The following is a 26,094-nucleotide window of genomic DNA, read 5'->3' as shown; positions in this document are numbered from 1 at the left end:
TGAAGAAGCGCCCCAGGGTGGCTTCGTCGCTCCAAAGAGCTCGTTGCGATTCGGCTACAATGCAAATGCTATTTATCTGCTGGATTCTTATCACAAAGTCAGAAGTACTCGGCTTCTCAGGGGCCTCAAAGTAATTCTCGAGAGCGAGGCTCACAGCGAAGGCAAGGACGAGCATCACGTGTACGAGACGAAAAATATTCTTCAGGTTCAGAAACCTCCAGTTGGTTGAGAAATGTCCTTTTTTTTCAGGCCGGAGATCGAGACCGAAAATAATGCACATCCACAAAAAGACGCGGAAGGCGAAATCTCGCACGCGTGAAGGGTGTCGGCTCAGAGAGGTCGTTCGACCCATCATCCTGGCGATAGAATGAGACACTGTGGGGAGAATCCAACGCGATCCGTGAAAGCATGTCGCTCTGCCGAAGCCAGTTGGTTTCGCAGGGGTTCTTTCCCCCGAGCTCTGAATCCTCGTCGCGCGAGCGTCGGGAATGTTAAGTCGTTGTTCCAGCCGTCCTTGTTCCAGTCTGGAGGTCCGCCGGAGGGTGCCTACAAGCAATCAATCAATCCGTGCGTTTATTTTTATGGAATCCGAACACGCGATCGAGCACCGATCCGATTCGTAGCCTCAGGATATGATTTCAGAACTCTGAGGAGCCGCTCTTATAGACATCGATCCAAGAACTTCGAGCTTGATTAAATTGCGTCGGAAGAGAGGAATCAGGGGGGAGTATGCCTATCCCCATGTACGGATGCAGGGGGACGCAGCCAAAACTGGGACTCTTTCCTCGAATAGATCCGATTTCGAATTTTTTGGGCTTGCCGATCCTTGTGGGGGAGATTCTCTCCCGAAATCCATCAAGCTGTGAGAACTATCACAGACATTCCGGAATGCTCATCTTTCTGGATTACTACGGTGCCAGACCCTGGAAACCGACTGGAGAGCGGTCCTGTGGATCTCACGGAAGCCACTCGGAGAATCGATGAGAATCCGTGGGAGAACGGGAGGGCGATCGAGTCCTAGGCAGCAGAATCAGCGAGCCCTGAATTAACGTTTGATCCGCGATCAACGAGGCGAACCGAGCCTCCTCGTGTTCCTTGAAACATTCCCTAAAAGAAATCCGAGCTCCTCCTTCGTTACATCCGAGCACGCGATGGAGCCCCCGAGGAACATTCCACAGACGTAGAGGAAACAGATATTCCCAGATCATTTACAAATATTCAATGGTGGTGCCCGGAGGACAGGGAGCTCCTTCCCGGAAATCCTTCACCTGGGTAAGGTCTAGATCGCGAGGAATTCCTTCTTCTCGGAAATCGATTCAGTGATCGCAGACTCTTCGCTGCAATCAGTCTGTGGCGACAGGAAGATGGGTCGATGGGTGAGCGCGCGATCGAAGAGCCTCGGATACTGTTGACTGACTGTGTTCGATATTAGATGGGTGCTCAGGAGCCAGCGATGAAGATCAGGGGCGACTTCCCCTCAGCTGCAGTCCCCTCGAATTCGGATATGGCAAAAGGCGGAGAATATCACGGAGCCTGAATCGATCCACCAATGCAAATACTTTATTCGCGTTCAAGACTCAAAAAGGTGCTTAGACCCCCGTGTGATCTCATAATCTCATAGAAGGGGGAAATATGGGATTTACAATGTACGTATATTAAGAAACTCATCTTCCCTCGCGCTCGAACAGCGGTCATTTGTTTAAAGTCATCCAAAAGATCTACTCGTCTAATCGAAACTCTATTCGTTCGTCCTTTTGTTCCTCCTCCAATCCTCTTTAAAGCATTCATATGTAAACACTGACATCGATCTCGCGATTGTTGGAAATTTCACATAATATTCACGGTGGCATTTTCGTCAGAGAGCTGCTTGGCTCCAGGGCAAGCTTTCTTGCCGGCTCGTTTACCTGCAAACATCGAAACTCGAAATGATTCAAGACTTCTCCGATCATTTGTGAATGGATATCAAATCCTAATCTACAATCAACGAGCTTCAGGAATTATGGGATGAGAAACTCTCCACTCTCGTGACCGTAGTTCGGCTGCGTTGAAAGGGCGCAACTTCCGATTTCTAGGCCGCGACTACGAATCAATTCTAGACAACTCACGGGGCTCCGGGAAACTTGAAACAAGTGTCTGATCGTCTTGCGGATCTTCGTTCCCCAAATCTTCCTCGTTGATATCCGCATGATCGCCACGGGAGCACACGTCTTCGTGAACCACAAATTTCGGCTGAGCAATAACTGTGACGTGAAAAACCACAATGAGACAGCTTCGACGTTCGACCTTCCACTCAATATTCTCGAGCTCCACCGGAAGACCCAATCGGAAATTGGCCGTCGGAGCCTGCGGCTTTCTCGATTCCGGCAATCGAATTTCCATTCAGATGGTAAACTCAGACCTCGATCAAGCTTTACTTGCCTCGCGAGCTCTCGACCCGCTTCGACGTCTGGTTGACCAGGCGGATGCGATCGGGTTCTTCATCTTCCCAAATCGTCTCTAAGCTTGAGATATAAGTAAAACCTTTCTGGAGGCGTCGCTTCCTATGGACACTGGTCCGCGGCTTCGGTTGAGCTCGGAAGAAGTCGGTTACTTTCATTCGACCCATATCGAAGAAGCTGATGATAGCTGCCATTGTGTATGGTCTATTTCGTTGAGGCGGGAATATTCCACCCCAGGAATCAGTAACGGCGGTGAAAGGCTCCTCCTGCTCCGAATCGGCGCCAAAGGGAATCACAGTATAGGGAGCTCCGACCGAAAGTTTCCAGAAACTCGCATCTCTTGTGCACCGTTTCGTCGAGCTGTTCTTGTTTAGACGATACCTCATCTGCACGTTACGTGAGCGGATCATACGTAGCACATGTGCGTTTCACATTTCGCCAAGGTCCAATGCTCGACTTCGCGGAAAACCATTTTCAACAATTCTGCGATTCCGTGGTAGGTTGCTGCTAATTTACCGTTTTCCATGGCTCCAGTCGATTCTTTCTAACCGTAGCCCCCGGTTCCAATTATCCTCCCCGCTCCGTTTCGTGGAAATGGAGGGTGAAGGGAACCGACAATTCCTGTTGAGGCGTCCTGGTTCTGCGAACATAGAGCCTCAAATCTTCGTCTTAGTCGGAAAGGTCGCCAGAGACCGTAGTGCTGGACAGCCCTCTGAAGAATCGTCGAGACCGGTTCCGACTCCTTCTTCTCCCTGCTTCTCCTCCGGAGGAAGTCTCCTGCCGAGTTCCGAAGCATCGAGAGGATATCCCGTCTTTCATGCCGCCGTACCCGTCTGTCATTGTACTTCCCTGATTTCCGCCTGCGAATCTCTCCGACCACGGCACCGCGCAACGGAATATTTGGACATCCGATTCGGGAATCGATCTTGCTTGAGAAGCGCTTCTTCTGGAAAGCTACTTCACTCTCCCTCCTAAACCTCCCGACTCTTCCCATGCGAATTCACACCTTCTTGAACAAGCCGGAATGGCAAGAATGCTCCAGCGGTAAGTCTCGACGAAGACGTCCTCCAAGGAGCAGGGCAGGATCCGGCCTGAACCGTGTTAGTCCCTCCATAGATTTAATCTCCTTGAAGGCTACTGCGCTAGAATCGAAAGTTAAGCATGGCTAGATGTTCGTCGCCGGGGAGTTTCCCCTCTCCCGTCAAAGGTATTTCAGATGATGCCGTTCTTCCTAACCCCAAGCACTCTCGAATCACTAGATTGACTGACAGATCGGAATCGGGCTTGCTCGATAGGTGTACATAGGTGTGCAAGAGGCAAGGCAGGTTAAGGGATGGCCAGAGCTCCGGGAAAATTTTTCCTGACAACGGACCTCTCGGGAAGTGATCGCCAGGGGCCGCTGTTCGCGAAGCCAGGTTTGGACCTCGTGGCTCCGTAGGTTTTCCCGTGTTCACTAACTCCGAATTCTGGGAACAGGAGCCCTCAGCCTCCGCAACTCCCAGGAGTTATTCTCAGCGAGCAGGATTTCGAAGAAGCCGTTGAAACATTCTTTCTTAATAGTAGTCTCCCAAGATCTCTCGTCTCCGTCTTTCGTAGAAACGACGAGCGATTCGAGGGGTGAGCTGATGCCGGCCGCGCAGGATCCCGTTCTACTGTTTCTTTAAGCTTAATGAAGCGTGCCTGATGAATCCATGAACTAATGAATCATTTGAAAACTTCCGCTCGACTTTCGACTCGATGAGGATCCCCAGTCCGTGTTACTGATGTCATTTGTCCGGGTTCGGCACGTTATTACAAGGGCGACGAAGACTCTCGACGAAAGTCGACAGTAGTTCCCACTCTCCGCCCGACTGAGAACGACCATCACTTTTTTCGGCGTATACCCTGCGGCCGAGCATGAGCGGTCGCTGTCCCAGCATCAATGAACCCTCCGAACGGGACCAGAAATATTTCTCTCACCCGACGTTCTGCTCATCGTCTAATCACATGCAGGCCGATCGACAGGTTTGCGAAATGATCCTGAGCACCGATTCCTGAGAATTCGTCATATTCGGCGCCGATTGGAATACAGTTCCGTTGGCGAGTTCCTTCTGAGTGGATCTCTGGCACGTCGTTCACGATCCCCTACACACAGAAGAGGTAATAGCTCTATGAACTCATGTTCCGCGATCGGAAGCATATCGTTTTTCGAAGCGCTACGATGTCCCTTGTTCCGGAGGCTGCCTCGATGGTGATCCAAGTGGTCACGCCGTCATATTATTTCCTCACTCACATATCCGGAACCCCTCGCGAAACCCGACTAGGTAGTCCCTTATGACCGAATCGAAGAGTTTTGTGTCCCAGGCAAAGCGACCCGTCGAAAGGTTGATCAAAGACCTATAGGTAGAGGATTTATCGTCGACTTCAGATATCCCCCCTCGTCCGCATCATCCGAGGAGGTGTTCACCCTTTTCGGATCGCATCAGTCTTTGACAGCTCCCGAGGTTTTTGCTCATTGTCAGAAAGCAGGTGAATATCGACTGATTGGGGTATACTGCGGTCCCGAAATTCACAAAAGTTCCTGTTCGAGCCGGTGTTGTCTCCACCGTGGAGCTGATAAGATTCCACGTCATTTGCAAGAGGAAATTCCGGATCCGTCACATATGAGCCGAAGCGATCAAAGTTCGGAAATCGATACAATTTCCCGATTGGCTCTGTTGACTTTTTGAATTGACAGGCTCTCCGTGCGGTAAGAGCGACCTCCGTCGATTAGGCGCCGTCATGCGCCGCTGATCCAGCGGACAGTTTCCTGGCTGTTCTCACCCTCTCCCTCAGGAAAAGATATGTGACGTGAGATTACCTAGACTCCCTCGATTGACTTCGGGAGTCTGGCTAGGGCTTCTCGGCTCGAAAAAATCGGTCGAGCTGATCACTGAATTGAATCAGATCACACAACTAACGGCATCTCAGGAAAATGGCGTCAGCGTCGCGCTAATGCAAGATGGCGATGTCGATAATGGTGGAAGGAGGAACCGCCCGTCAAACGGTCAGCAAAGATCACTAGCATCAGTGACTTCGGTCTCCCATCGAGAGATTCCTTTATCGTGGAATTTCACCCTGCGTACTTCTTGTGCGCACTTCCCATAGACTTGGCATACGAACAATTTTACGCAATCTTGAGCATACGCACAAGCATAGAAAATTACGCCGTACAGAGCGTACAAGCGTGCGAACCGGATTTCTTGTCAACGGAGAGAACTATATTGCTGCTGCCGCCAGCGCCGCCGCCGCGATACGCTCGCCTCTTCGACCGACTCGGGCCGCCGCCGCGCCACCGCCGCCGCCTGGCTGCTGCCTGGCTGGATGGATGATGTTTATGAAAACATGGCCGCCGACGACGACACCACTGTGTGCAATCGTCTTCGAGGTGAGACTGCTCTCTGAGCGTGTAGAAGTGTTTTGGCGCACTTCTGGAGCGATTTGGAAGCTCGGAAATATATGAGAATCCGTCAAGGAGCAACCGAATGTTTCGCGTCAGCGACGGCGGCCGAAGGATTGAATAGGGAATTGTCTTGCGAACAAGTCTTCTGGAGGAGCGCCCGACTGTGGCCGATCTTCCGTTCGTCCAACCATCAGCGACGAGTCAGACGAACCAGGAGCTATCGGCTGAGTGTTAATCGGATCGAGCAGTGCAACAATTTTTATCAGGGAACAACAGCAACGACAACAAGCCGATCCAATGAAGTCGAATACCGATTATCGAGTTTCTGAGCCGCTCTCACGATGAAAGAAATGTTGGGTGGCTGCTGTGTGTGCTCGGACGAGAGGGGTTGGACTGAGAATCCGCTGGTTTACTGTGACGGGGCCGGTTGCAACGTCGCTGTTCATCAGGGTGAGTGCCCTTCCCATCGATGAATCGATTAATCAAGTAATAATCTATCGTTCTGCCGCATCTACGAAAACATCACAAGAGTTCCGACACCCACACTCAAAGCGAGCGATGCGGTGCCAGCACCGTTCCCCAATTCTCACACTGCACAAGAAACCCCACACGAGAAGCTGTGAAAACACCCGAGAGTCGATCAGGGGTCCGTGGTATCATCATTGTCGGCATCATGAGAGAATTCGAGAAGCCAAAAACGAAACCGCCCCCCCCGGTTTGGCTGAGTGATCATGATTTACTGAAAAGCGTCAAGGCGCAAGCTACCGAATCTGCGAGAAGTCGTTGACAGCGACTCGGTCCTCCAGTAGTTCAAGTTCGCCGCAGCCCTCTTGGGATGAAGATCCTTTCTCCTTGAACAGCTATTGAAGTTGGTCAGGCTAGGGCGCGGAAATAATTTCGGAATGGATGGAAGACAAGAGGAAAAAGTCGGAATTTTCCCCCCTGCTCGGGAAAGATTGAAGATCCGGTGCAAAGATGCCCCGAGTAACGGAATCGTACTCCATTCCATCGCCTGGTCGCTCTCCATCCCCTATCACGGCGACGTAGATTCCAATGAACGCGACTTTTGGCGGCACTCGGTGCCGCCTTGACGTCGTTGACGTATTTCGGCGGCAACGACACAGATGTCTCCGGCAGTCGGACTTCCTTCAGAGCAGATGTGAACCTACGACTGCTCCAAGCTCGGGACTGATAAGCGCGCCCGCTATCCGGGAAAGGACACTTCTCACTATCAGTTCTGGAACGATTCCTGCTCCAGAAATCAGATAGGGGAGCGGAAGTCGTGATTCCGTCACAACCCAGAGATATCGAGTTCAAAGGAACAAAACAGTGATTATTTCCTTTAGGGCTAATCCGATCGAGGATAGCTCATGTCCTGAGCTTCTTCCGAGACTGACCCGGAAATTTCATCCCTCGTTGTAGGGTCCTTCAGTGAATGGACTCTGTGAAGATTGATCGAACTCGAACTCGAATCTTCCCCGTCGCTCCCGAGTCGCGAGGATCCCGTGCGGATCACGGAGCAAAAACCTCAGGAGAATCAGCTTGCGATGTCGTCAATGCCGATCGAATCAGGGTCACCTGGGGAAAATCGAATATTCCCGCAAATGAACTCGATCATTCTCTGGCGTGAATGAAGCGTCGTCGCACGTACTTCAGGCAGGCGATACTTGGAAGCCCGCGCAGAGAGAGAAAATTCTCAAGTCTCTGGGGTCCCAGGAGCAGATGGTCTCTCATTTCGGTTACGCTTCCTGCCGCTGTCAGTTTCTCAACGTCATTAAGTCAGCGGTCGCGATTCACAACCTGCGAGAGGGTTTCATCTGGTGCTCAGGAATGCGCCCGCAAAACACTCATTTTACTGAGTGGTCCAAATCAAGCCTAACACCTCACCGAAACGAATAAGATTCCTTTGATACACGATGTACAAGCGGCACAATCGATATCTATTTTCCCGGACCCGTGACGATATGTGAATACCTGGCAAGTAATGATTGGTGTATTCTTTCAGCGTGTTATGGAATTGTGCAGGTACCCACCGGTCCGTGGTTCTGCCGGAAATGTGAATCACAGGAGCGAACAGCGCGGGTGGTGAGTAGAAATCGATGTCTTTGAGATTTAGGGATAGATCAATCAGTGAATATATAGGAATTCCTTGTCAGGAGTATAGCGAAGAGATTTGCTAACTCCTAGGACCATTCCAAGAAACTCCCCTCCGGGAAAAAATCCAGTCCCGGATAATTGGACATCGGGAGGCGTTGGCGAATCCTTGAACAGTAGTGCATAACCACTGATTGAGCTTCCCGATTATATTGGGCTCCTCACACATCTGCCCAATGATCAGCGATGATCGGGAGCTACTGGTCGTGAAAGGACAGGCGGCTTCGGATGCCTCATTCTTATGCAAGTCTGATGAAGGGGAGCCGCAGGTCCGGGTGACACTGTACCCGCGTGCGGGGGCTGGGCCGATGATCATTCGACGGACGTCGACTTCTCTATAGGGATCGTCCTCAGCTCCACGAAGCTGTTTCCAGATCGGAGCCTTGCTCATCTGCACATCGCTCAATTTCCACCTTCCATACCGGACTTCCCTTATGTTCTTTTGAGTCGAATACATCGAGGCAGAATTTCGAGACGGATAGGTGCGTCTGCGAGAGCAGTCTGTGGGGCATTTAAGCGGAAAAAAAGCCATCAATGCTCATGTGAAATGGTATTCTTGACGGATCAGAAGACAAGTTAGATCGCGCCCACCATTGCCAGCGGTCGATCGCCTTGCTCGATGATGGCGAGACGGAGCGGTGTTTTTTTGTTATTGTTGGAGCGAGTGACTCCGAATTTTGCAAAGAATATTATCTATGATAGGATCCTCATCCACGCTCATGGATAAGGATGGCGATTGTTCCGAGGTCGTCGAAGTGAGAGAGAACTATGCGCCCGATGCTCGAATGATATTTCCAGTTTTTCGCCAGTATGCAATGGCTGGCAATCGCGAACCAGGAAGTGGGGGTGGTTCTCCTGTGGCTTTGTCCCCGCTCAGTCTTGCTCTCCGCCGATAATATCCAGGTCGTGGTTTGTGGTGTTCTCCTCAGAGATAAGCGGGAGAGATCAATTATATCTCGGAATCGAGGGGGACCGGGGAGCCGGAACCCACGTGGGTTGATCTTCACTGGAGTTCGGACGACGAGTGTGCCTTTGTACACGATCTGGGACCACCGGAGAGATGGCGGTCGGGTCATCGCATGAAAATCCGCTCGGAGAGTTCATCCGCGCATGATTCTCGCATCTCTCGTTCAGTTCCGAGCACCGAGCGTTATGAATCGCGCTTGCGGCTCAGATGGGTTGCCTCTCCTCTATGGTGCGTGTGTGGCATAAGATCCCAGACATACGCCTCGGAGAGTCGTCTCCTCACGCGGGGTTCAATGAACTCGGTGGCTCGAGAGCTGTGCGATACCGAGAGGGGCCGCGGTACTGCTCCTGGGTTTGGCTTAAGCTCAATCATTTGGTCTTTCGTCCGTTTTCCCTTGATTCTACGACCGCAAACCAGGCACAGCATATACATATGTATCAGGCTGGAGAGGGCTTCGAGCGGCTTCTCTTACGCTCAGTGGTCGCTCATCTCCCGCGCACATGACGAACTCGTCTCTTGGCACAGAATCACCGGGAACTCCGGCCTCCTGGAACCGGATTCGACACTTCATCCAATAGATTGGTCGGAATCTGTGGATGCTTGGAACTTTGGGAGCTCAAAGCTTTTATGTAATGAGAACCTTCTGTCGTCTTTTTTCGAAGTTCAGCGGTCCATTGGCGGCCTGTCGTGTACTAATGCACCTTCTCCATCAGACGATTCCGAGACCGAGCATGAGAAGGCTCCGACGACTGAATTGTTCAACTCTGACTGAGAGTGAATAGCGGCTCGAGAATGAGAGGAAAAGGCATGATCTTAAGTCCCATAGTCTCTGCTGTCCACCGCCACCAAATCGTCCGAGTCGGCTGAGCCTAGATACTGCATGGGGCGGCTCCGCTCATTTTCCACAGGAGTCCTGGGGCATTCCTTGTGGGAGCATTACACGCAAACGTGCGGCGTGCACGGTTTTTCCCCTTGGATTAAAGCAGTACCCGATTCATTCTAGCGGTGTGAACTGTGCCCGTCGCGCGATGGAGCCTTGAAACGAACGGATGCAGGTGGATGGGCGCACGTAGTTTGCGCCCTCTACATACCCGAAGTGCGGTTCGGAAATGTCACTACCATGGAGCCCATTGTTCTGGCAATGGTGCCGCAGGAGAGATACCACAAGTCGTGCAGTCTTTGCTCGGATTCTGGACATGCGTCGGTGAGTTCCAATCGAAGCCGTGAAACGTCGATTTTCCTCTCGTGATCATAAGACTAGCATCTCGACGGTTCCGAGCTGTCTGATGGCAGAAATCACCGAATGCACGAGACATACCGAGTCGATGAGCCGTACTTGAAAGAGCTGCGCGAAGTTGAACACGGAAACAATTCTCATTTCAGCTTGGAGCATGCATGCAGTGCAATAAAGCTGGTTGCAAACAGTACTTCCATGTGACGTGCGCGCAAGCGTCTGGTTTGCTTTGCGAGGAAGCCGGCAACTATATGGACAATGTCAAGTATTGTGGATATTGCCAACACCACTACCAGAAATTGGTAAAAAATCGTCTGTCTCATAAATGGATTGCATATCGTTATGTATATCGGATCCAAGTTCTCATCATGTGCGGTGAGCCCGTCCGACTAACGGCTGAAGAACTCTCGTCTCCGTTCACAGAAGAAAGACAGCAACATAAAAACGATACCGGCTTTCAAACCTCCGTCCTCTCATCCACCCACACTCTCGGACGACGACGACGACGACGATAGTGACGATGCGCCTCAGACCTCGACGACGAGAGGGAGGAAGTCCACGAAAATCAAGAAACCAATCTACACTTCAGACTCCTCGGGCGACGACGAAGACGTCTCACTTCCGCCACCGCCGCCAGCTTTAAAAACCCCGCCAAAACGAGCGGCCAAGGAGAAACCCACAGTATACGACGACCCCGAGTTCGATGATGATTCGAATGGCGCCAAAACGAAATTCGAGAGCAAGACTCGCGACGATTACAAACGTAAGTTGAACATTCACAGAGCGAGTGGTCGTGCAGACGGGGATGCTACATTATCCCAGACGTCGCCTGACCTGATTGAACGACCTCAGTTCACTTCCTAGCGATATACAGTGCAGAGCTGCCTGCGGCGCGAGCACGTTGTTGCTGTTCTTAGCAGAAGGACTTCACTGTGGGTTCCTCGCTCTAGTTCGAGTCGCGAGTGCACTTCTAATCGCATCGCTCCTCCGTATCCCCAGCTGCGAAGCAGAAGCGCTCTTCCGAGAAGAACCTTCCAGCTATAGTGTCGATGTACGATTCCCTCACGAAGGGCTCGACGCAGAAAAAGTCCCAAGGCACAACAAAACGTTCATCTACGAAGGAAAAGGAGAGCCCCGCTCCGAAGGAAAAGGATGCCATTCCCCCACCTCCATCCGCCAAGCGACCTAAAACACCGAGCAGTTCGGCTGTGGCGGCGGCGACGACGACAGCCGCGGCGACGACCCCGCCCCCCTCCAGCAGCTGCTGGTCCCTCGACCAGCGCTCAACCTCCAAGGTAAGTTCTTCTTCTCCGAGAAGTATATTCCGGAACGGGATGGCTAAAGTCGATTTCATCTTCGGATGATCAATGGTGAACGTTCAGAGTCGAACTTCGTCTTCATCCAAGATGGCAGTAATCGCTCGGTGAGATCGAATCGAGCCCAAAGATGCGCGGCGGATGATTGATGGTTCGATTGTTTTTCAGTGAGCCGAGCTCGACAGCCGTAGCGAAAGAACCGCCGAGTTCGGCGCCCGGCGCTCGTATCAAGTACGACGGGAACCTGGTGCCGCCTCACTTACCAAAACGGCCGGATCTCTCGAAACCTTCACCGTCATCAGACGTCGCCTTATCGTCGTTGGAGGCGTTCCTCGAGAAGCAATGGGAGCAATCAGGCATGCTGCTTATGAAGCACGCCCATCCTTTCGACGTTGCGGCGTTGTTGTCTTGTCTTCACCAATTGCGGAGCTCCAACGAGTCGATCGAGGATCGAATCGCCACGATGCAGGCTCGCAAGGATCAATTGCTAGCCATCAACGCTCGACTCAGTCTGCCGATAGGTTTACTTCACTCAACCAATCAGCTGACGGCGTCGGGCATGACATCGATCCCGGCTGCAGCTGCCCTCAGTCGAGTCCGTTCCGCAATCAACGGTCTGCCAGCCGCGATGAACGGCGTCGCAGCCGTCATGAACGGAGCGGTTTCAACCAACGGTCTGCCGCCGGGTATGAGCGATCTACAGAGCGTCGCCGGACCATCTTCATCGTCTCGGACGGAGAACGGTCTCAACGGAAGTGCCAAAATTCCCGAGAAAGATCGATTTCATCCAAATCCTCCTACGTCCCAAGCCCAAGGTGGTCAAGCTTCCGCGGGTCATGTCAATCCAGGCAGCTCGTCACAAGCTCCTCCATCCGCTTCCCATCCCCCTCCGCCTCCTCCTCATCATCACGGCTACATGGGCGCTATTAACGAGTCGGTGGCGGCGGCCATGGCCGCCAACGGACGTCTGCCCACGTTGCAAAACTACAATAACTATGCATCTCAACATAAAAGCAAAAGGTGATCTGAGCGTAAACGTGTCGAGAAACGCCGCTGTCCTACGTTCGATAACGACACGTGACAAACGCTCAGTCGGGGAGTCTCCTCAATTGTCGCGGTCCGGTGGCTCGCCGTCTCTGATCTCCGGCACCGTCAGTATTCATGATCGGATGTCCCGTAGTTCATTGGGCGAACCGTTGTGCCGTCAGTCAGTTGCCTCGCAAAAAATGTGTAATATAGAGTCGGTCGTGACGTCAACGAGTCGCCGCTGCTGCTACTGATGATGATGATGATGATCATGGAGATATAACCGAAACGCGATCGCCAGCCAGTCAGCCTAGCGATCGCTGTCCAAATCGACGAGTCTAGAAAATTAGGTGATGCGGATCGGAATGCAGTATTTATTGGAGGTTTGTTCACATTGAGAGTTTTTCTTCTGGCATGAAAGGTTCACTGCAATTCATATGAGTTTCGCTGGTGGGAGGCTTCGTCATGGCGACCGATCGGGTTGAACGAAGCGATCATCTTTCCCCTCGTCCACATCAATCTGACTGAGACAGTTTGGCTCTCGGCCGCCAGGCTCGACCGCTCGATCTGTTGACGATGATGATAAAATGATCTTCAGAATGTCAAAAGCAATGTGAATAAAGTATTGTTCGGCCAATCGCGTCCGGTGACGGGGAAGAGAAACTTCGTACCCTGAATCATGTTAGGTATAATGTAATTTAACTCCGTACTTGTACTCCATTCGTATTCGGAACATGAATATCAAGACAAGCGGATGAAGAGAGCCTATAGCAACCTAGTTGTAATTGTAAATTAGTGCAACGAAAACCCCTGTATCTAACTTGGCGACGCGTTTGACGGAGATGAAACACAACGATACAGGCTGGGAGGCATGAACGTCTGGCCTCGCGTTATGTACACAGTCATCTACATGATGAAAATCATCTATCGTCATGTGCTGGCGAAAATTAGCTAGACCTGTAAAAAAAGACTGAATAAATCGGCTAAGCTTTTGCCTTATCAAGATCACGTTCGATAACTAAGGGTCCCAAGCGGCAAATTTCGCCGACGCCGACGGTTCCCGAGGACCTGCTCGAGAAATTCAGAAACCTCCAGAGAGGATCGATTGCTCCTCGCGGCTACGGAAAGAAGAAATTCCCACTCATCGGGTATGGATGCTCGACGGGCATAATCTTCATTTTCTTTAATCAAGTAAACATCGGCTCGGTAAGATCCCTGGTTGAAATATATTAATATGTATAACATGTTAATATTGGGTGTCAAATGTACAGCAGGAGCTCCGGATTCCGCATTGCGGGGACTGATCCGTGTAGAGGGCGGACAAATCTCTCAGCTTCCGAACTGTTTCCGGAGATTTCTATAATGAGCAAGTTCGTCATCACCGACAGACGGCTTCGTCTCCACGAGAGCTGCCCGAAAATCCTCATCCGTCACGACAACGACGGACTCGTTCGCTTCGATACAACGAGCCATCGCTGATGTGTATGCGGTTGCGCAGAGCGAATACAGATCGGCACCGGTGAACGTTTTCGGGCACCGTACACTGACGGCCTCCAAGTCCACGCTGTCGAGTTGCATCTTCCGAGTGAGTGCTTTCAGAACTTTCAGTTTCACTTCGGGTTCCTCAGGAATGTCAACGTAGATCAGCCGATCTAAACGGCCCGGACGTAAAACGGCTGGATCCAGGAGGTCGGGACGATTGGTTGCGCCGATGACGAAAACTTGTTCCGACTTCGCCATGCCGTCCATTTCTGCCAAAAGCTGAGACACGACCCGGTCGAGTACTCCACCCGAGTCTGCGCTTCCTCCTCTGCGCGGAGCTAAGGAATCGAGCTCATCGAAAAATATTATGCAAGGCTCGACCGAACGGGCCTTCTCGAATACTCTGCGCACGTTTTCCTCGCTTTGACCCACGTACATGTTGATGAGTTCGGGTCCTTTCACGCTGAGGAAATTCATCGAGCATTCGGTCGCAACGGCCTTCGCCAACAATGTTTTCCCCGTGCCCGGAGGACCATACAGTAGAACACCCGAGCGCGATAAGGAAGAATGAGCGATCCGGAAATGCCTCAACGGCGACTGCACGGTGTCGAGAATATTCTTCTTCGCTTCCTCCAAGCCTCCGATGTCCGACCATTTCACCGAGGGGATTTGAGGGGCGCCCACGTTCTTGCTGCTTTCCATCTGGATCCTTTTCAGAGCATTCATCGCATCCTCCATCGAGAGGAGAGGACCGCAGAGCTCAGCTTCCTCCGAAGAACCGATCTCTTCCAATCTCTTGGTCATGCAGAGCTGCGTTGAGCTAGCGAAATCGACCAGGTTACCGAGAAGAGAGCCACCCATCATGCTCGCGACTGCCTTCCAATCGAAAAGAGAGCTGCACGGACTCTCAGAGAGTAGGGTTTTCAAAACATCGATCGTTTCCTCTTTGCTGATATTCTTCATCTCGACTCGGGAAAGTATCGCAGCCGTGACTTCGCTCGGGATACGGGTGACATTCGAGGTGGTCATGATGACGACGATCGGTTTCTTCCCGTTGGCTTCGTTGAAGACGAGCTGTCTCAAAGTTTTCGCAAAGCTGTGACTCAGTCTCGAGTCCTGCTTGTCCTGGATATGGTCGAAAATCAAATCCACTTTCTTCAGATGAAGAACACAGCTCCCGTAGGAGTTTGTCTCTTCGAGACAGTTCTTGATCCGCTTCTCAGCCGTCGACGCGGTGTCCCCGGTGAGGTCATCGCCGTTGATCGTTCGCAGTTGAAGACCCAAACCGTGGGCGATGGTTCGAACCGCGAGAGTTTTCCCGGACTTACTCGGACCCGAGATGAGGAAGAGCAGATCGTTCCTCCGTGACTCGCGTCCATCGATGGACTTTTCAATGAATCTCGCCATTCCCTGTATTTTGCGGAAGATTGATTCGCCAGTGTTGAAAATCGGATGGAATGGGGGCGTTTTCGCGAGTGTGGGGATCCTGCTGGGAACCTCCTTGTTCAGCACGAGGCTTGTCTCGCCTTTCTGTACCCACAACGATTCGTGATCGTTGTCGGTTAGAGCCTGAACGACGATATAGACTGGTGGTTTATCACTGTGCGACTTGTCGATCCGCGTCCGGCTACTTTGGAAATTCTGTTTCGAGATCGCAATGACGTCCCCAACACTCAGCAGTCTCGGTTTCCGGAAATGATGATGCAGCATCAGACTCAGATCTTTTTCGGGGACTGTGTTCGCGGGAGATATCGCTAGCGCGATCGTTGCTGTCTTCGCGAACGGAGCATCGACTTCGATGGGACGGATTTCGCACGTAGTGCTCTGTTGTGTCGAACTCACATTGAAGAGCAGTTGCCAGGTGACTTGAACACCTTCGTCCTTCAGACAGGCGATCAGCGACGCCGGGACGACTCTTACTTGCCGAGAGCGACGATCAGTGACCAAGTCCGCCCAGCAGAAAGGATTCAGATTGAGTTCGTATATGAGATCAGAAGCCACGAACACGCATCTGTCGAGGTCCAACTTCGGATCGCACGCGTTTTCGGCCAGACATCGGGAAACACTTTCACCAATCCGCTTGTAGTCATGAGTGTTGACTATTGCCCTCAGGGTGAGGGCAGTTCCTTCAGTTCCACTTGCGTAGGCCTCGTCACTTATGGTTTCAGGAGTTCGTCTCTCTACGGAGATCAACTCCGTGGAGAGACTTATCAAGCCGAACGCGTACGGGAAAACGTGCGTGACCGTGAGTTTCCCGAGGGTGCTTCCTATATGAACAAGTGATTCACAATGAGTACTGAGCCATGTCGGATTTCCTGCTTCCTGGACTGCATCGGCTTCGCCTTCGAGCACTACACGCTTCAGGGTAGGACATTGTTGAATTTGTTGGAACACATAGTCCCTCTTCTGTTCTATCCGGAACTCTTCTAAGAAATGGCGGGATACAGTGAACTCAATAAATTCACCAGTTTCGAGAGCTCCACGGCTAATCACTTGGAAGACCACGGCCTTTGAAGGAGCTCCAGGTGGCCAAGCAGCGCCGAAACTTCCCTGATCTGCAGAATGAAGCACTCCGCCTCTCGGAGAAGCGATGGCTTTGAGGCTTTTGCACGGCTTGAAGTGAAAGTCCAATACGAAACGGCAACGGATGTGCGTCGGGTTCATCGTGGCATCACAAGAGCTCCAAGACTTCGAAAGATGTTTCCGCTCTTTAAACCGGCTCGGGATTCGGGATTCCGCAATCTGATGATCCAACAGGTGAGTGAGTGAGTGTGCCGCCTGCCCTCTGTTTGTAAATAGTGGAGAGCTGCACTCGGTGGCCGGTCCGCTACCGATGCCGGAAAATGAATCCGAAAACCTCTTGGAACGTTTCTCAGTTTCAGAAAATTATTGAATTCTAGCATCACTCGACTCGACGCTCGGAAACGTTTTGCGCGAGTCGACTGATGGCGATCTAGTTGACCGTGGGAGAGGGGCGGATCACTCCGCCCTAGCGGTATCCGTTTCGGATTGCAGTCGGGCTGTTCTTTCCGGCGGACCCACGTGGATTTTTCGCTGTTCCTTCGATTTGCAATCCTTGTGACGTTGTTTCGGCTAGAGACAGCGACTTGTGTTCGGCCGGCACGGTCATAGAGGTAAGTTCGGCGAGATTCCGTCCGCATTGGGCGATCGGTTGGGGTATTTCTACACGTTCGAATTTCTCGAGTTTTGAGCGGAACAACACAGATGATCTTCCTGACCATATTGTTGGTTCTCCTTCGATGGGCGACCTACTCGGCAGGAGCACTCTTTGGAGGCTCGGAATGACCCTCTCTCGGATGTCACTCAGATTTCCGGGTGTCAGAGGAAAGGCACTTGCCCGACATAACGGAATAGAAGTTCCGGCTCGGCAGGAATGATAGCAGGCCGTCGCGGTCCAGTTCGATGAACGTTCAGCTCCTACCTGCGAGATTCAGTCCCCTTACGATTCGCCGGTCTCAGGTCTCGATCATTCTGTCGATGGAGAGCCCTGTTCGTTCTCACCGGGAACGAGTGTATGCTGGTATCCGCCAAGCGGGAAACACATCTGTCTCAAAGCGATCGGGTTTCGACATCCTTTGTTGTGATCCGGGGAATGCTTCCAGCCGGACTATGCGGGGAGCTACCGGGCGGGACAGACACCACCCTTATTCATGATGCTGTCTTCCCGGTTTCCCCAAGGTTCGGGAAATGAGGAATCGCCATCGAAATTTATAACTCTTGGAATCGTACGGAACAAGTTCGGAAGCTCATCGTCTCCGGCGAACTCCAAAGGTCCAATCCTTGATAAACGAAGCTCCAAAGTCTCTGGAAAAAAATGTCCATCAGCCTCTTGAAGATTCGTCGGGTTGCTCGCCCCGGGACCGAAAGTCCCGGAGGGGAATTTTCGCACCGCAGAGAAGCATATGGCGAGCAGTGCGGTCGGCAGCTGTCTGAAGCTTCTGGTTCAGGTTGCATTCCATGCCGCGTAGTTCTCCGCGGCTATCGCGGAAGGAACGGGAAACGTCTCCGAATAGACTTCATGAAGGAGAACCTGAATCTCCGTGAGCTCAGCTTTCGAATCTAAAAACTTATTCCGGTTCCAGCGAGAAAATGGCGAGGAATTTGAAGAAAGAAGATCTTCAGGACAAGCTGACGCGTATAGCCATTGTATCGACGGACAAATGCAAGCCGAAGAGATGTCGCCAAGAATGCAAGAAGTCCTGTCCGGTCGTCAGGATGGGGAAGCTATGTATCGAAGTGACTCCCAACGACAAAATCGCCGAGATTTCCGAGAACCTCTGCATCGGTTGCGGTATCTGCATCAAGAAATGTCCTTTCGAGGCAATTATGATAATCAATCTACCGTCGAACCTGGAGAAAGACACAACTCATCGATACAGCGCAAACTCTTTCAAGCTCCACAGATTGCCGACGCCGAGACCCGGTGAAGTTCTCGGTCTTGTCGGAACTAATGGTATCGGTAAATCTACAGCATTGAAGATCCTGGCAGGTAAACTCAAGCCGAACCTCGGTCGTTACAACGATCCCCCCGACTGGACGGAGATCTTGGCCTACTTCAGAGGGTCCGAACTGCAGAATTACTTCACAAGGATCCTCGAAGACGATCTGAGAGCCGTCATCAAGCCACAGTACGTCGACCAGATACCCAAAGCAGTCAAGGGCACCGTCAGACAATTACTCGATAAGAAAGACGAAATGGGTAAAAAGACGCACTTGGCAGACATACTGGAGCTCAACAGCGTCATGGACCGACAGATTGGAGATCTGTCCGGAGGCGAACTCCAGAGATTCGCGACGGCCATGGTGTGCATCCAGCGCGGAGACATTTTCATGTTCGACGAGCCGTCGTCCTACCTCGATGTCAAACAGCGTCTCAAAGCTGCCTTGGCGATCCGGGGACAGATCGAAGCAACGAAGTACGTGATCGTTGTCGAACACGACTTATCGGTCCTAGATTATCTGTCCGATTTCATCTGCTGCCTCTACGGTACTCCGGGCTGTTACGGAGTTGTCACCATGCCGTTCTCGGTCCGTGAGGGTATCAACATCTTCCTCGACGGTTTCGTTCCCACGGAGAATCTTCGATTCCGGGAGTCTTCGTTAGTTTTCAAAGTGTCCGACAATACCGGTGACGAAGACGTCAAGAGGATCTGCCGTTACGAGTATCCGACGATGGTCAAGATAATGGGCGACTTCAAACTGCAGGTCAAAGGCGGATCTTTCACCGACTCCGAGATTATCGTCATGCTCGGTGAGAACGGCACAGGGAAAACGACTCTCATCCGAATGTTGGCCGGGAAACTCGCGCCCGACGGAGGCGAGACTGTACCGGCTCTGAACATTTCGTATAAGCCTCAGAAGATTTCTCCAAAAACTCAAGGCACCGTCCGTTTCTTGCTGCACGAGAAGATCCGTGACGCGTACCAGCATCCACAGTTCGTTGCCGATGTCATGAAACCTCTGCTGATCGATAGCATCATCGACCAGGAAGTTCAGAACCTGTCAGGAGGAGAGTTGCAGCGAGTTGCGTTGGCCTTGGCGCTCGGCAAGCCAGCAGACGTCTACCTCATCGACGAGCCCTCGGCCTACCTGGACTCAGAACAGCGTTTGGCCGCTGCTAAAGTCATCAAGCGCTTCATTCTTCACGCAAAGAAGACTGGATTCGTGGTGGAGCACGATTTCATCATGGCCACTTATCTCGCCGATCGCGTCATCGTGTTCGAAGGAGTTCCCTCCGTCGACACGGTCGCAAACGCTCCACAATCGTTATTGGTAGGAATGAACAGGTTCCTCGAGCTGCTGAATATTACCTTCCGTCGAGATCCGAACAACTTCCGGCCGAGAATAAACAAGCTCAACTCGGTCAAAGATAGCGAACAGAAACGCAACGGAACGTATTTCTTCCTTGAAGATTAGATATTGAATGTGAGAAAAAACGTTTGTCGTGACGAGAGCTCAGCTGGGAGGACCGGGACACCGGATCAGCCTCACAGGAGTTGTGTAATAAATTTACTTTAATTCTCTGAAAAAGTCGGATTTATTCCATCGTCAGACTTCGATAGACAGACAGAGGTCTGATAGGTCTCGCGCATCCCTTTCCCCGATGGATGGTGATCCCCTGCCAAATGGGAACGGTGCGCTCTGTCACCCTGCATTACGCTTTGACATGCCCTCCTGTCAATATGCCTCCAGCTACCTCGTCTTCGACTCGTCGATGCGAACAAAGGGACTGACTTAACGAAAAATCAGCTCCGAAGCCCAGGCACCTCTCCCGCCGGATCGCACGATCAGACTCTCAGTGACGAGCACGATGGGGGAGAGAACGGATTCCGGAGCCCCTCCCCGCATTTATCCCGGACATGAGTTGATATCGTGATTCCGAAGGCTGCTCCCCTCAGCTCATCGTCTCCGATTGCTCAGTGGCCTCGTGGGATGCGAGACTCTGAATCCGAATTTTCGCTCTCAAGACGCTCAGGGGGAATACCGTCGAGTTATGAGGGCTGATACGAGCCCATATGGAGGGACCTGATGTCAGAGGAGATGCGGAACCATGAGCTACGACTCCTCATACATTAGATTGACTGAGATCATAATCCATTCAAGACAACATCCGATTTCCACTTTACTTGTATCTTACATGTTTACTTTTCTTGTCTATTAATGGATGGACTTTAATGAATCATTCGAGGTACAGTCTCATGTTGAAGACGTTGATGCCGACGAAATATGCTTCTTGAACCAAAGCACAGTGTTGACGAAACAGTCGGCGTCGTGGGCTGGTTTGGCGAGGTCGTGATTATCATCGTAGACGTTGCACCTCGTCGTTATTCCGCGACTCTTGAGATGCTTGAATAACTTCAAGCCGTGACACATGTCGACGCGACGATCGGCTTTTCCGAGGAGGACGAGGGTGGGTGCGATTATCTGGAATACCGAAGCTCATGAAAGCATTTCCCCTCCCGGAGGTCTCGACTTGAGTCGATGCGGCGATCGCTGCTCACGAACAGTACGGAAATGATGAACGAAAGACATTCGAAACAAACCTTGTTCATGTGTCTAGCGGGACTCTTCATCCACATTGTTTTCAAGTCGTCTCCGTCTGGGACGTTGTCGAAGACGAAGTCTCCGGATAAGCCAGATTCGTACCAGAACCAATCGGGAACATCGGATGGGTTACACATCGCCAGATCTATGACCGGGTTCCGCATCGCGGCGGCCTTGTAAAACTCCGGATATTGGCCTTCGAGGGAGAAACAAGCACCAAATTATTAGTGAAATCAATCAGACTCGGAATGAAATCGTCATTCAAGACAAGTTGTTTTCCTTATCGATTGAGAAGAAATTTGAGCTCACCGATGGCGTGAGCGGCTAGGAAACCGCCGTGACTTCCCCCGAAGATGACGATCTTCGTCGGATCGATTTCTTCTCTCTGAGCAGTGACTTCGGCCGCGCATTGGACATCGAAGACGTCCTGTTGTCCTATTTTACCCGCCAGAGAGCGAAGATTTTCTTCTCCGAAGCCTGCAAGGGGCCAGACGATGGATCATAATTTAAATTTCAATTCATGCGGGGGCGCTCAAAGAGTACCCCTCCAGCGGATCTCTGGAGTAGCTCACGCATGGACGTGACGCACGACACGTCCGGAATCCGTTATGTCTCATCGAATCGATTCCTCACCTATTGAGCCCCGGTAGTTCACGAGCAGAACTGCGAATCCGCATTTCACAAAGAGAATCGGCCAAACTTGATAGCCCGCATGGAAACTGCAATGGGGTCCACCATGCGGCCACACGATGAGCGGCAAGTCCTTCTCGCTCTTCGGCGTGATCAGCGTGGCTTCGAAAACTTGGTGACTCTCGTCAGGGGGTGCAAACTGCAGGATATACCAACAGATTCCGGTGACTTTCGCGTCCTCGGAGTCGATCGGAGTCCAGTAGTTGACCGAGCCTTCAGCGGTGAGTACACCGACAACTACTTGAGGTGTAGCGTTGAGAGATGAGAGAGCCGCGATCACGATGCTGTCTCTGACGAACAAAACCTGCCATCTCCCGACGGTTTCGTCTCGACTGAGCTTGATCAGATCGCCACTGACCGTGTTTACAGCCAGGAGTTCGACTTTCGAGTGCCACACAGATGACACAACTACGGTGGTGTTATCGTTAGACCAACAGTGCTTCGGGAGCTCATCGATGTAGAGTCCCGGGAAGTCGTTTGCTGAAAGAGAAAATCGTTAGCAACATGACCCCGAAGTAGCTCACAGGTCGGGGAAGGAACTGTCGCAGGGGCGAAGAGGAGAGGGAGCACATACTACGTATACGGGTTCAAGCAGGAGTCCCGGCTGATTTTGCTCATGTCTATGGAAAAATCGGGAAAATTCCACGGCCTGATCATCGGCTTACTTTGAGGACTGTGTATGGTGTCCACGATGAGCAGAATGTCCTTCTTGTCCCAACTGCATTTCATGAGTTGGCAACTTTGGCTGTGAGGACCACCGATTTCGTTTTGGAGATACACGAGCGTGGAACCGTCTGGACTGAAGCGCGGCGAGTAGATTGCCTTATCGGTCTCACCGATGGTGCAAAAAGCGTGACTTTCCATGTCGTACAGGTAGAGTTTCGAATGTCGATTCGAATGATGGGTCAGCCCCAACTTATAGGCGTAGTTCTGGTACCCCACAAACACGATACCTTGAAAGATTGAGAGGACTCTTTATGCTCCATGCACCGATCCGTCCGAGCCCGGAATTACGATTTTGGATTACCTGAGCTTCCCATCCCTTCCTATTGTTCCCTTCCTCCATGAGATCGGAGGGCGGGAACGAGAAATACCTGAATCGTCTGGAGCCCATATGGCCTGAGCTGGCGTGCAGCCCTCCGGAAAATCTTGGATGGTCGTGATTGTCATGTTGTTTATATTCAAAATACAGATGATTGGTGACGAGGCTCCCTCGAGTTGCTCTCCGAAGTTCTCTTCGAATTGATACTCGGTTCCTCGCTCGGTGTCGAGCGCGAACTTTCGAGTGAAGTAGGACTCTTTCTTCGCAGCTTTTTTCTCCGCAATGTACAGTAGCTTATTCTCGACGTTTCCCCATTGGAACGCGAAGAAGGTGCCTTTCCGGTAGACCTGGCCATGCATTCCGGCGTTGTCCAGATCTAGACAGTCCAGTTTCGTCGTGGAATCCCAAATTTCAATGTACTGCTTCGTGACGCCGTTGCGTACGAGGTCCTTCAGGACAGCCCGGAACGTGCCACTCGTCGATATCGTGATCACTGATCTGCTCGACAACGATATTCGATTTAAAATGAGGGGAACATTCTATCCTCATTAATTCGCTAGGAGAAGGGAACAATATGCTTTGTATCGGTGAGAATCGGGGAAGTATGGGAGGAAACACTCACTCATTCCCGATATCTTGAGCATGGCCGACTTGCTGGAACGCGAGAGGCCCTTGAACATCGAGAGCTGAAGTGTGGTGTCGCATGAAGGTTACTTTCTCTTCGAGTTCCGTGTCGGTGGTCTGCCACGTCGTCGTCAGGTGAAGGGTTCGGGCATCGTTCTGATAGCAGGCATAGGCGTCAATGGGTTGGGGAACTCGCGCGAGTTCTTTGTACATGGAGACGACATTTGTGGCCTGAAAACGGAAATACTCATTTCGTGGTCCAGTCCATCACCCGTGGGGTTTTGGAAGCAATTCGACACTTCCATATGCCGCTGGTTCTCTCTCTCGAGCGGACCCGAATTCGTCGATTCACAGAGAAGTCCATGCTCTTCAAGAACGACTTCAATTACAAATTGAAACCACTCACGGTCCTTCGCCATAGCACAAGATCTTGAGAAAGCCATCGAGAACTTCAGATGGTAGTTGAATTATTCCGACTACCAAGCCACCTAATCTACCCCACGGAATACTCACGTCCAGCGATGGGACACCCGTGGTTTTCACCGTCGAGCCCACGACTCGTTTGTTGTATTTGAAGTTCGTCGATGCTCCGGCCGAGGCGACCTTGTGGCGATTTGAGTTGCAATGAGATTTTATGTCGGAGATTTTCGCTGTGAAAGTTATCTTGCAGTGCTTGCAGAGAGCGAGGCATGGATTCTCCGGCACACAGCTGAGCCATCCTGGAACAAGTCGAAATATCCTGTTCAAAGCTGGAAACGGCTAGAGTAGGGGTCTACTTCGTCCTACAGCTCCCATCGTTCCGGATGTCTCTTCATCTCCCTCGCCATCGACATGGGTTATCGAGCTCTTCCTTCTGAGCGACTCGAGGCCCGTATGATCCAAAATCCGAATTCCGACGTCTAGAGGCCGAAAAATATATTCCCTATGACGAGTCGGTAATGCAACTCAGGGCTCAGTCGGGCCTCCCCGGGAAATCATCCGGGGCGGAGAAGTCGTCTTCATGTACCGCCGATTTCCGGCGCAGAGTCAATTCCAGTCGGCTGCTCAGAAGTTCCCCGCCATGCGTCGCATGGTCCTGAATGAAGGATGACGCCCGTGCTAAGACATCAGGTGAGACTTGAGCATTGTAGGCCAGCGTAGGGGCTCCCCGCTCTTCTACCGAGAATGGAGCGAGGAGTTTCGTGGAGCTGAATACACCAGAGACAATCTTGGATCTCAGTCTCAATTTTCGCATCGATTTCTCTCGAGGGAGTCAACACACATGGAGCAAACTTATTATCCGGTTGATCTGATTTCCCAAATTATTCTGTGGGATTTGCGCCAGATACTCTTCCGTGGTCGCCTTGAGAGGAGACAGGTGTCGTCAATCTCCGCGGAATTTCCCCCAGCTGCTAAAATACTGTTTATGAAGTTGATGACCGTTTTTTCCCTTATACCCCGATGGAAGGGCACCCCAAATATCGATGCCAGGATAATCAAGAATATTCATCTCATGAGGAAGCGACTCCAAGCGGATTCAATTCCGAAGGCGCAAGAGAGAGCTCCAGGATTAATTTGGAATGAGCCAGCTAGCTCTGGACTCGCCAGGCATTTAGCTTATAGAGTATCCCGAATCTGCCATGTGGGATGCTCTTCAGTTAGACGGAATACGGTGTCTTCCGAAATTCATGCCCATTCGCGCTATGCATCCCATGAAGCCCCCCGCGGGGAATGAACTCCCAGGACTTCGATTACGCATCGGAATTTTCCTCGATCCGAAACAGAGATATCGCTTTCGAATACGCTGCGGGCAAGGAAAGGCTCCTTCGCTCCGCATTCGAGCGGCGCCTTGGATGGGCCTCGGGCCTCTCGGACAGTGCTGTGAGCACCTCAGACGGTATGCGCGTCGCAGCGAATTCTCTTCAGGAACGAATTGCAGGCGACTGCCACGGTCTCCGATCGTTGACGGTCAATCAGACCTGAACCCGCAGAGACATATATTGGACCTGGGACCTGGGTGTCGATCTCCGGAATGGGACGGCGGTAGTCAGTCAACACAGCAGCTACTCATATCGAGAATCCAACCCGCCGCTATAGCGGGCGCTAAGACAGCGGACAGGATGACAGTCCAGCGGCGGGAAATCAAGGGCTTACCTTTGAAATGAGGAATGTCCTCCCACTCGCGACGGTACCGCTGACGGTACTTCGTCGTACGCTGTTGAGGAGTTATGTTGTTGCTCTGTTTTGCAAGACTCCCTGCATCTAAGCTGATGTTGTTGTGTACGACAACCATCTGCGGGGCTGAAGTCGCTGCTTCTTCTGGTGCTCCACGCATTTCTACTTCTTGTACATTAAGAGCGTCTAGGGCTTCAAACGTTTCTTTCGTTTCCGTCATGATCACTCCACTCAGTCGTCGAATCCGAGACCAGTTCTTTCGACGAAATAGTCAGTCCTTCAATTCAAACATGGGAGATCGGTGCGGCGGTTGCGGCATAAACAACAAGATCGATAGGAGCACTCACAGGTTGCCCGGAGAGCTTCTTAAGGTCGGCCCGGACAGCATTCTACCCCGATCATCTCGGATATCTCGAATCTCAACCCTGTGACCGGGAAAATTCACTCCCGGCATTTCTTTCCCGTCATGCCATTCACATTC

The 26,094-nt window shown here is 51.7% G+C and overlaps 5 protein-coding genes across 5 annotated transcripts; 2 read left to right on the top strand and 3 right to left on the bottom strand.

Moving 5' to 3' along the window:
- Positions 1-1,541: 1,541 nt before the first annotated feature.
- On the bottom strand, positions 1,542-2,813 carry LOC100904481 (uncharacterized). Its single transcript, XM_003746489.2, has 3 exons — positions 2,419-2,813; positions 2,106-2,240; positions 1,542-1,904 (listed from the first exon to the last, which is right to left on the bottom strand). The coding sequence occupies exons 1-3, from the start codon at positions 2,630-2,632 to the stop codon at positions 1,828-1,830; spliced, it is 426 nt and encodes a 141-aa protein (XP_003746537.1). The 5' UTR covers positions 2,633-2,813; the 3' UTR covers positions 1,542-1,827.
- Positions 2,814-6,200: 3,387 nt separating this feature from the next.
- Positions 6,201-12,554, top strand: LOC100906603 (protein AF-10-like). Its single transcript, XM_029112396.1, has 8 exons — positions 6,201-6,309; positions 7,865-7,944; positions 9,984-10,184; positions 10,364-10,516; positions 10,638-11,001; positions 11,214-11,509; positions 11,621-11,637; positions 11,699-12,554. The coding sequence occupies exons 1-8, from the start codon at positions 6,201-6,203 to the stop codon at positions 12,552-12,554; spliced, it is 2,076 nt and encodes a 691-aa protein (XP_028968229.1).
- Positions 12,555-13,763: 1,209 nt separating this feature from the next.
- Positions 13,764-15,856, bottom strand: LOC100906460 (peroxisome assembly factor 2-like). Its single transcript, XM_003746584.2, has one exon. The coding sequence runs from the start codon at positions 15,746-15,748 to the stop codon at positions 13,886-13,888; it is 1,863 nt and encodes a 620-aa protein (XP_003746632.2). The 5' UTR covers positions 15,749-15,856; the 3' UTR covers positions 13,764-13,885.
- Positions 15,857-17,049: 1,193 nt separating this feature from the next.
- On the top strand, positions 17,050-20,079 carry pix (ATP-binding cassette sub-family E member 1 pix). Its single transcript, XM_003746488.1, has 2 exons — positions 17,050-17,172; positions 18,142-20,079. The coding sequence occupies exon 2, from the start codon at positions 18,149-18,151 to the stop codon at positions 19,973-19,975; it is 1,827 nt and encodes a 608-aa protein (XP_003746536.1). The 5' UTR covers positions 17,050-17,172; positions 18,142-18,148; the 3' UTR covers positions 19,976-20,079.
- A 676-nt stretch (positions 20,080-20,755) lies between these two features.
- Positions 20,756-26,015, bottom strand: LOC100906316 (lethal (2) 05714). The gene is made up of 10 exons (XM_003746583.2): positions 26,007-26,015; positions 25,593-25,869; positions 23,973-24,178; positions 23,458-23,690; positions 22,888-23,333; positions 22,459-22,746; positions 21,737-22,273; positions 21,413-21,580; positions 21,103-21,299; positions 20,756-20,983 (listed from the first exon to the last, which is right to left on the bottom strand). Exons 1-10 carry the CDS (start codon positions 26,013-26,015, stop codon positions 20,756-20,758), a joined length of 2,589 nt encoding a protein of 862 aa, XP_003746631.2.
- Between the last annotated feature and the right edge of the window lie 79 nt (positions 26,016-26,094).

This window comes from Galendromus occidentalis, unplaced genomic scaffold (assembly GCF_000255335.2).
Source record: "Galendromus occidentalis unplaced genomic scaffold, Mocc_1.1 scf7180000077497, whole genome shotgun sequence".
Classification (NCBI taxonomy): Eukaryota; Metazoa; Arthropoda; class Arachnida; order Mesostigmata; family Phytoseiidae; genus Galendromus; species Galendromus occidentalis.
Note: the sequence above shows the minus strand (reverse complement) of the source record. Positions and strands in the feature narration are given on the sequence as shown.

Bases quoted from the DNA above. Each gene is read 5' to 3' on its own strand.
- pix (XM_003746488.1), top strand. From the start codon at position 18,149: ATGGCGAGGAATTTGAAGAAAGAAGATCTTCAGGACAAGCTGACGCGT.
- LOC100906460 (XM_003746584.2), bottom strand. From the start codon at position 15,748: ATGCTGCATCATCATTTCCGGAAACCGAGACTGCTGAGTGTTGGGGAC.
- LOC100906603 (XM_029112396.1), top strand. From the start codon at position 6,201: ATGAAAGAAATGTTGGGTGGCTGCTGTGTGTGCTCGGACGAGAGGGGT. The intron at 6,310-7,864 runs GTGAGTGCCCTT...GTATTCTTTCAG, and splicing joins CAACGTCGCTGTTCATCAGG to CGTGTTATGGAATTGTGCAG. The intron at 10,517-10,637 runs GTAAAAAATCGT...CTCCGTTCACAG, and splicing joins AACACCACTACCAGAAATTG to AAGAAAGACAGCAACATAAA.
- LOC100906316 (XM_003746583.2), bottom strand. The intron at 24,179-25,592 runs GTAAGCCCTTGA...GACTTGTTCCAG, and splicing joins GGACATTCCTCATTTCAAAG to GATGGCTCAGCTGTGTGCCG. The intron at 21,300-21,412 runs GTGAGCTCAAAT...TCTCCCTCGAAG, and splicing joins CCTAGCCGCTCACGCCATCG to GCCAATATCCGGAGTTTTAC.
- LOC100904481 (XM_003746489.2), bottom strand. From the start codon at position 2,632: ATGGCAGCTATCATCAGCTTCTTCGATATGGGTCGAATGAAAGTAACC. The intron at 2,241-2,418 runs GCAAGTAAAGCT...TTCACGTCACAG, and splicing joins GCGGGTCGAGAGCTCGCGAG to TTATTGCTCAGCCGAAATTT. The intron at 1,905-2,105 runs GTGAGTTGTCTA...CGATGTTTGCAG, and splicing joins TTCAAGTTTCCCGGAGCCCC to GTAAACGAGCCGGCAAGAAA.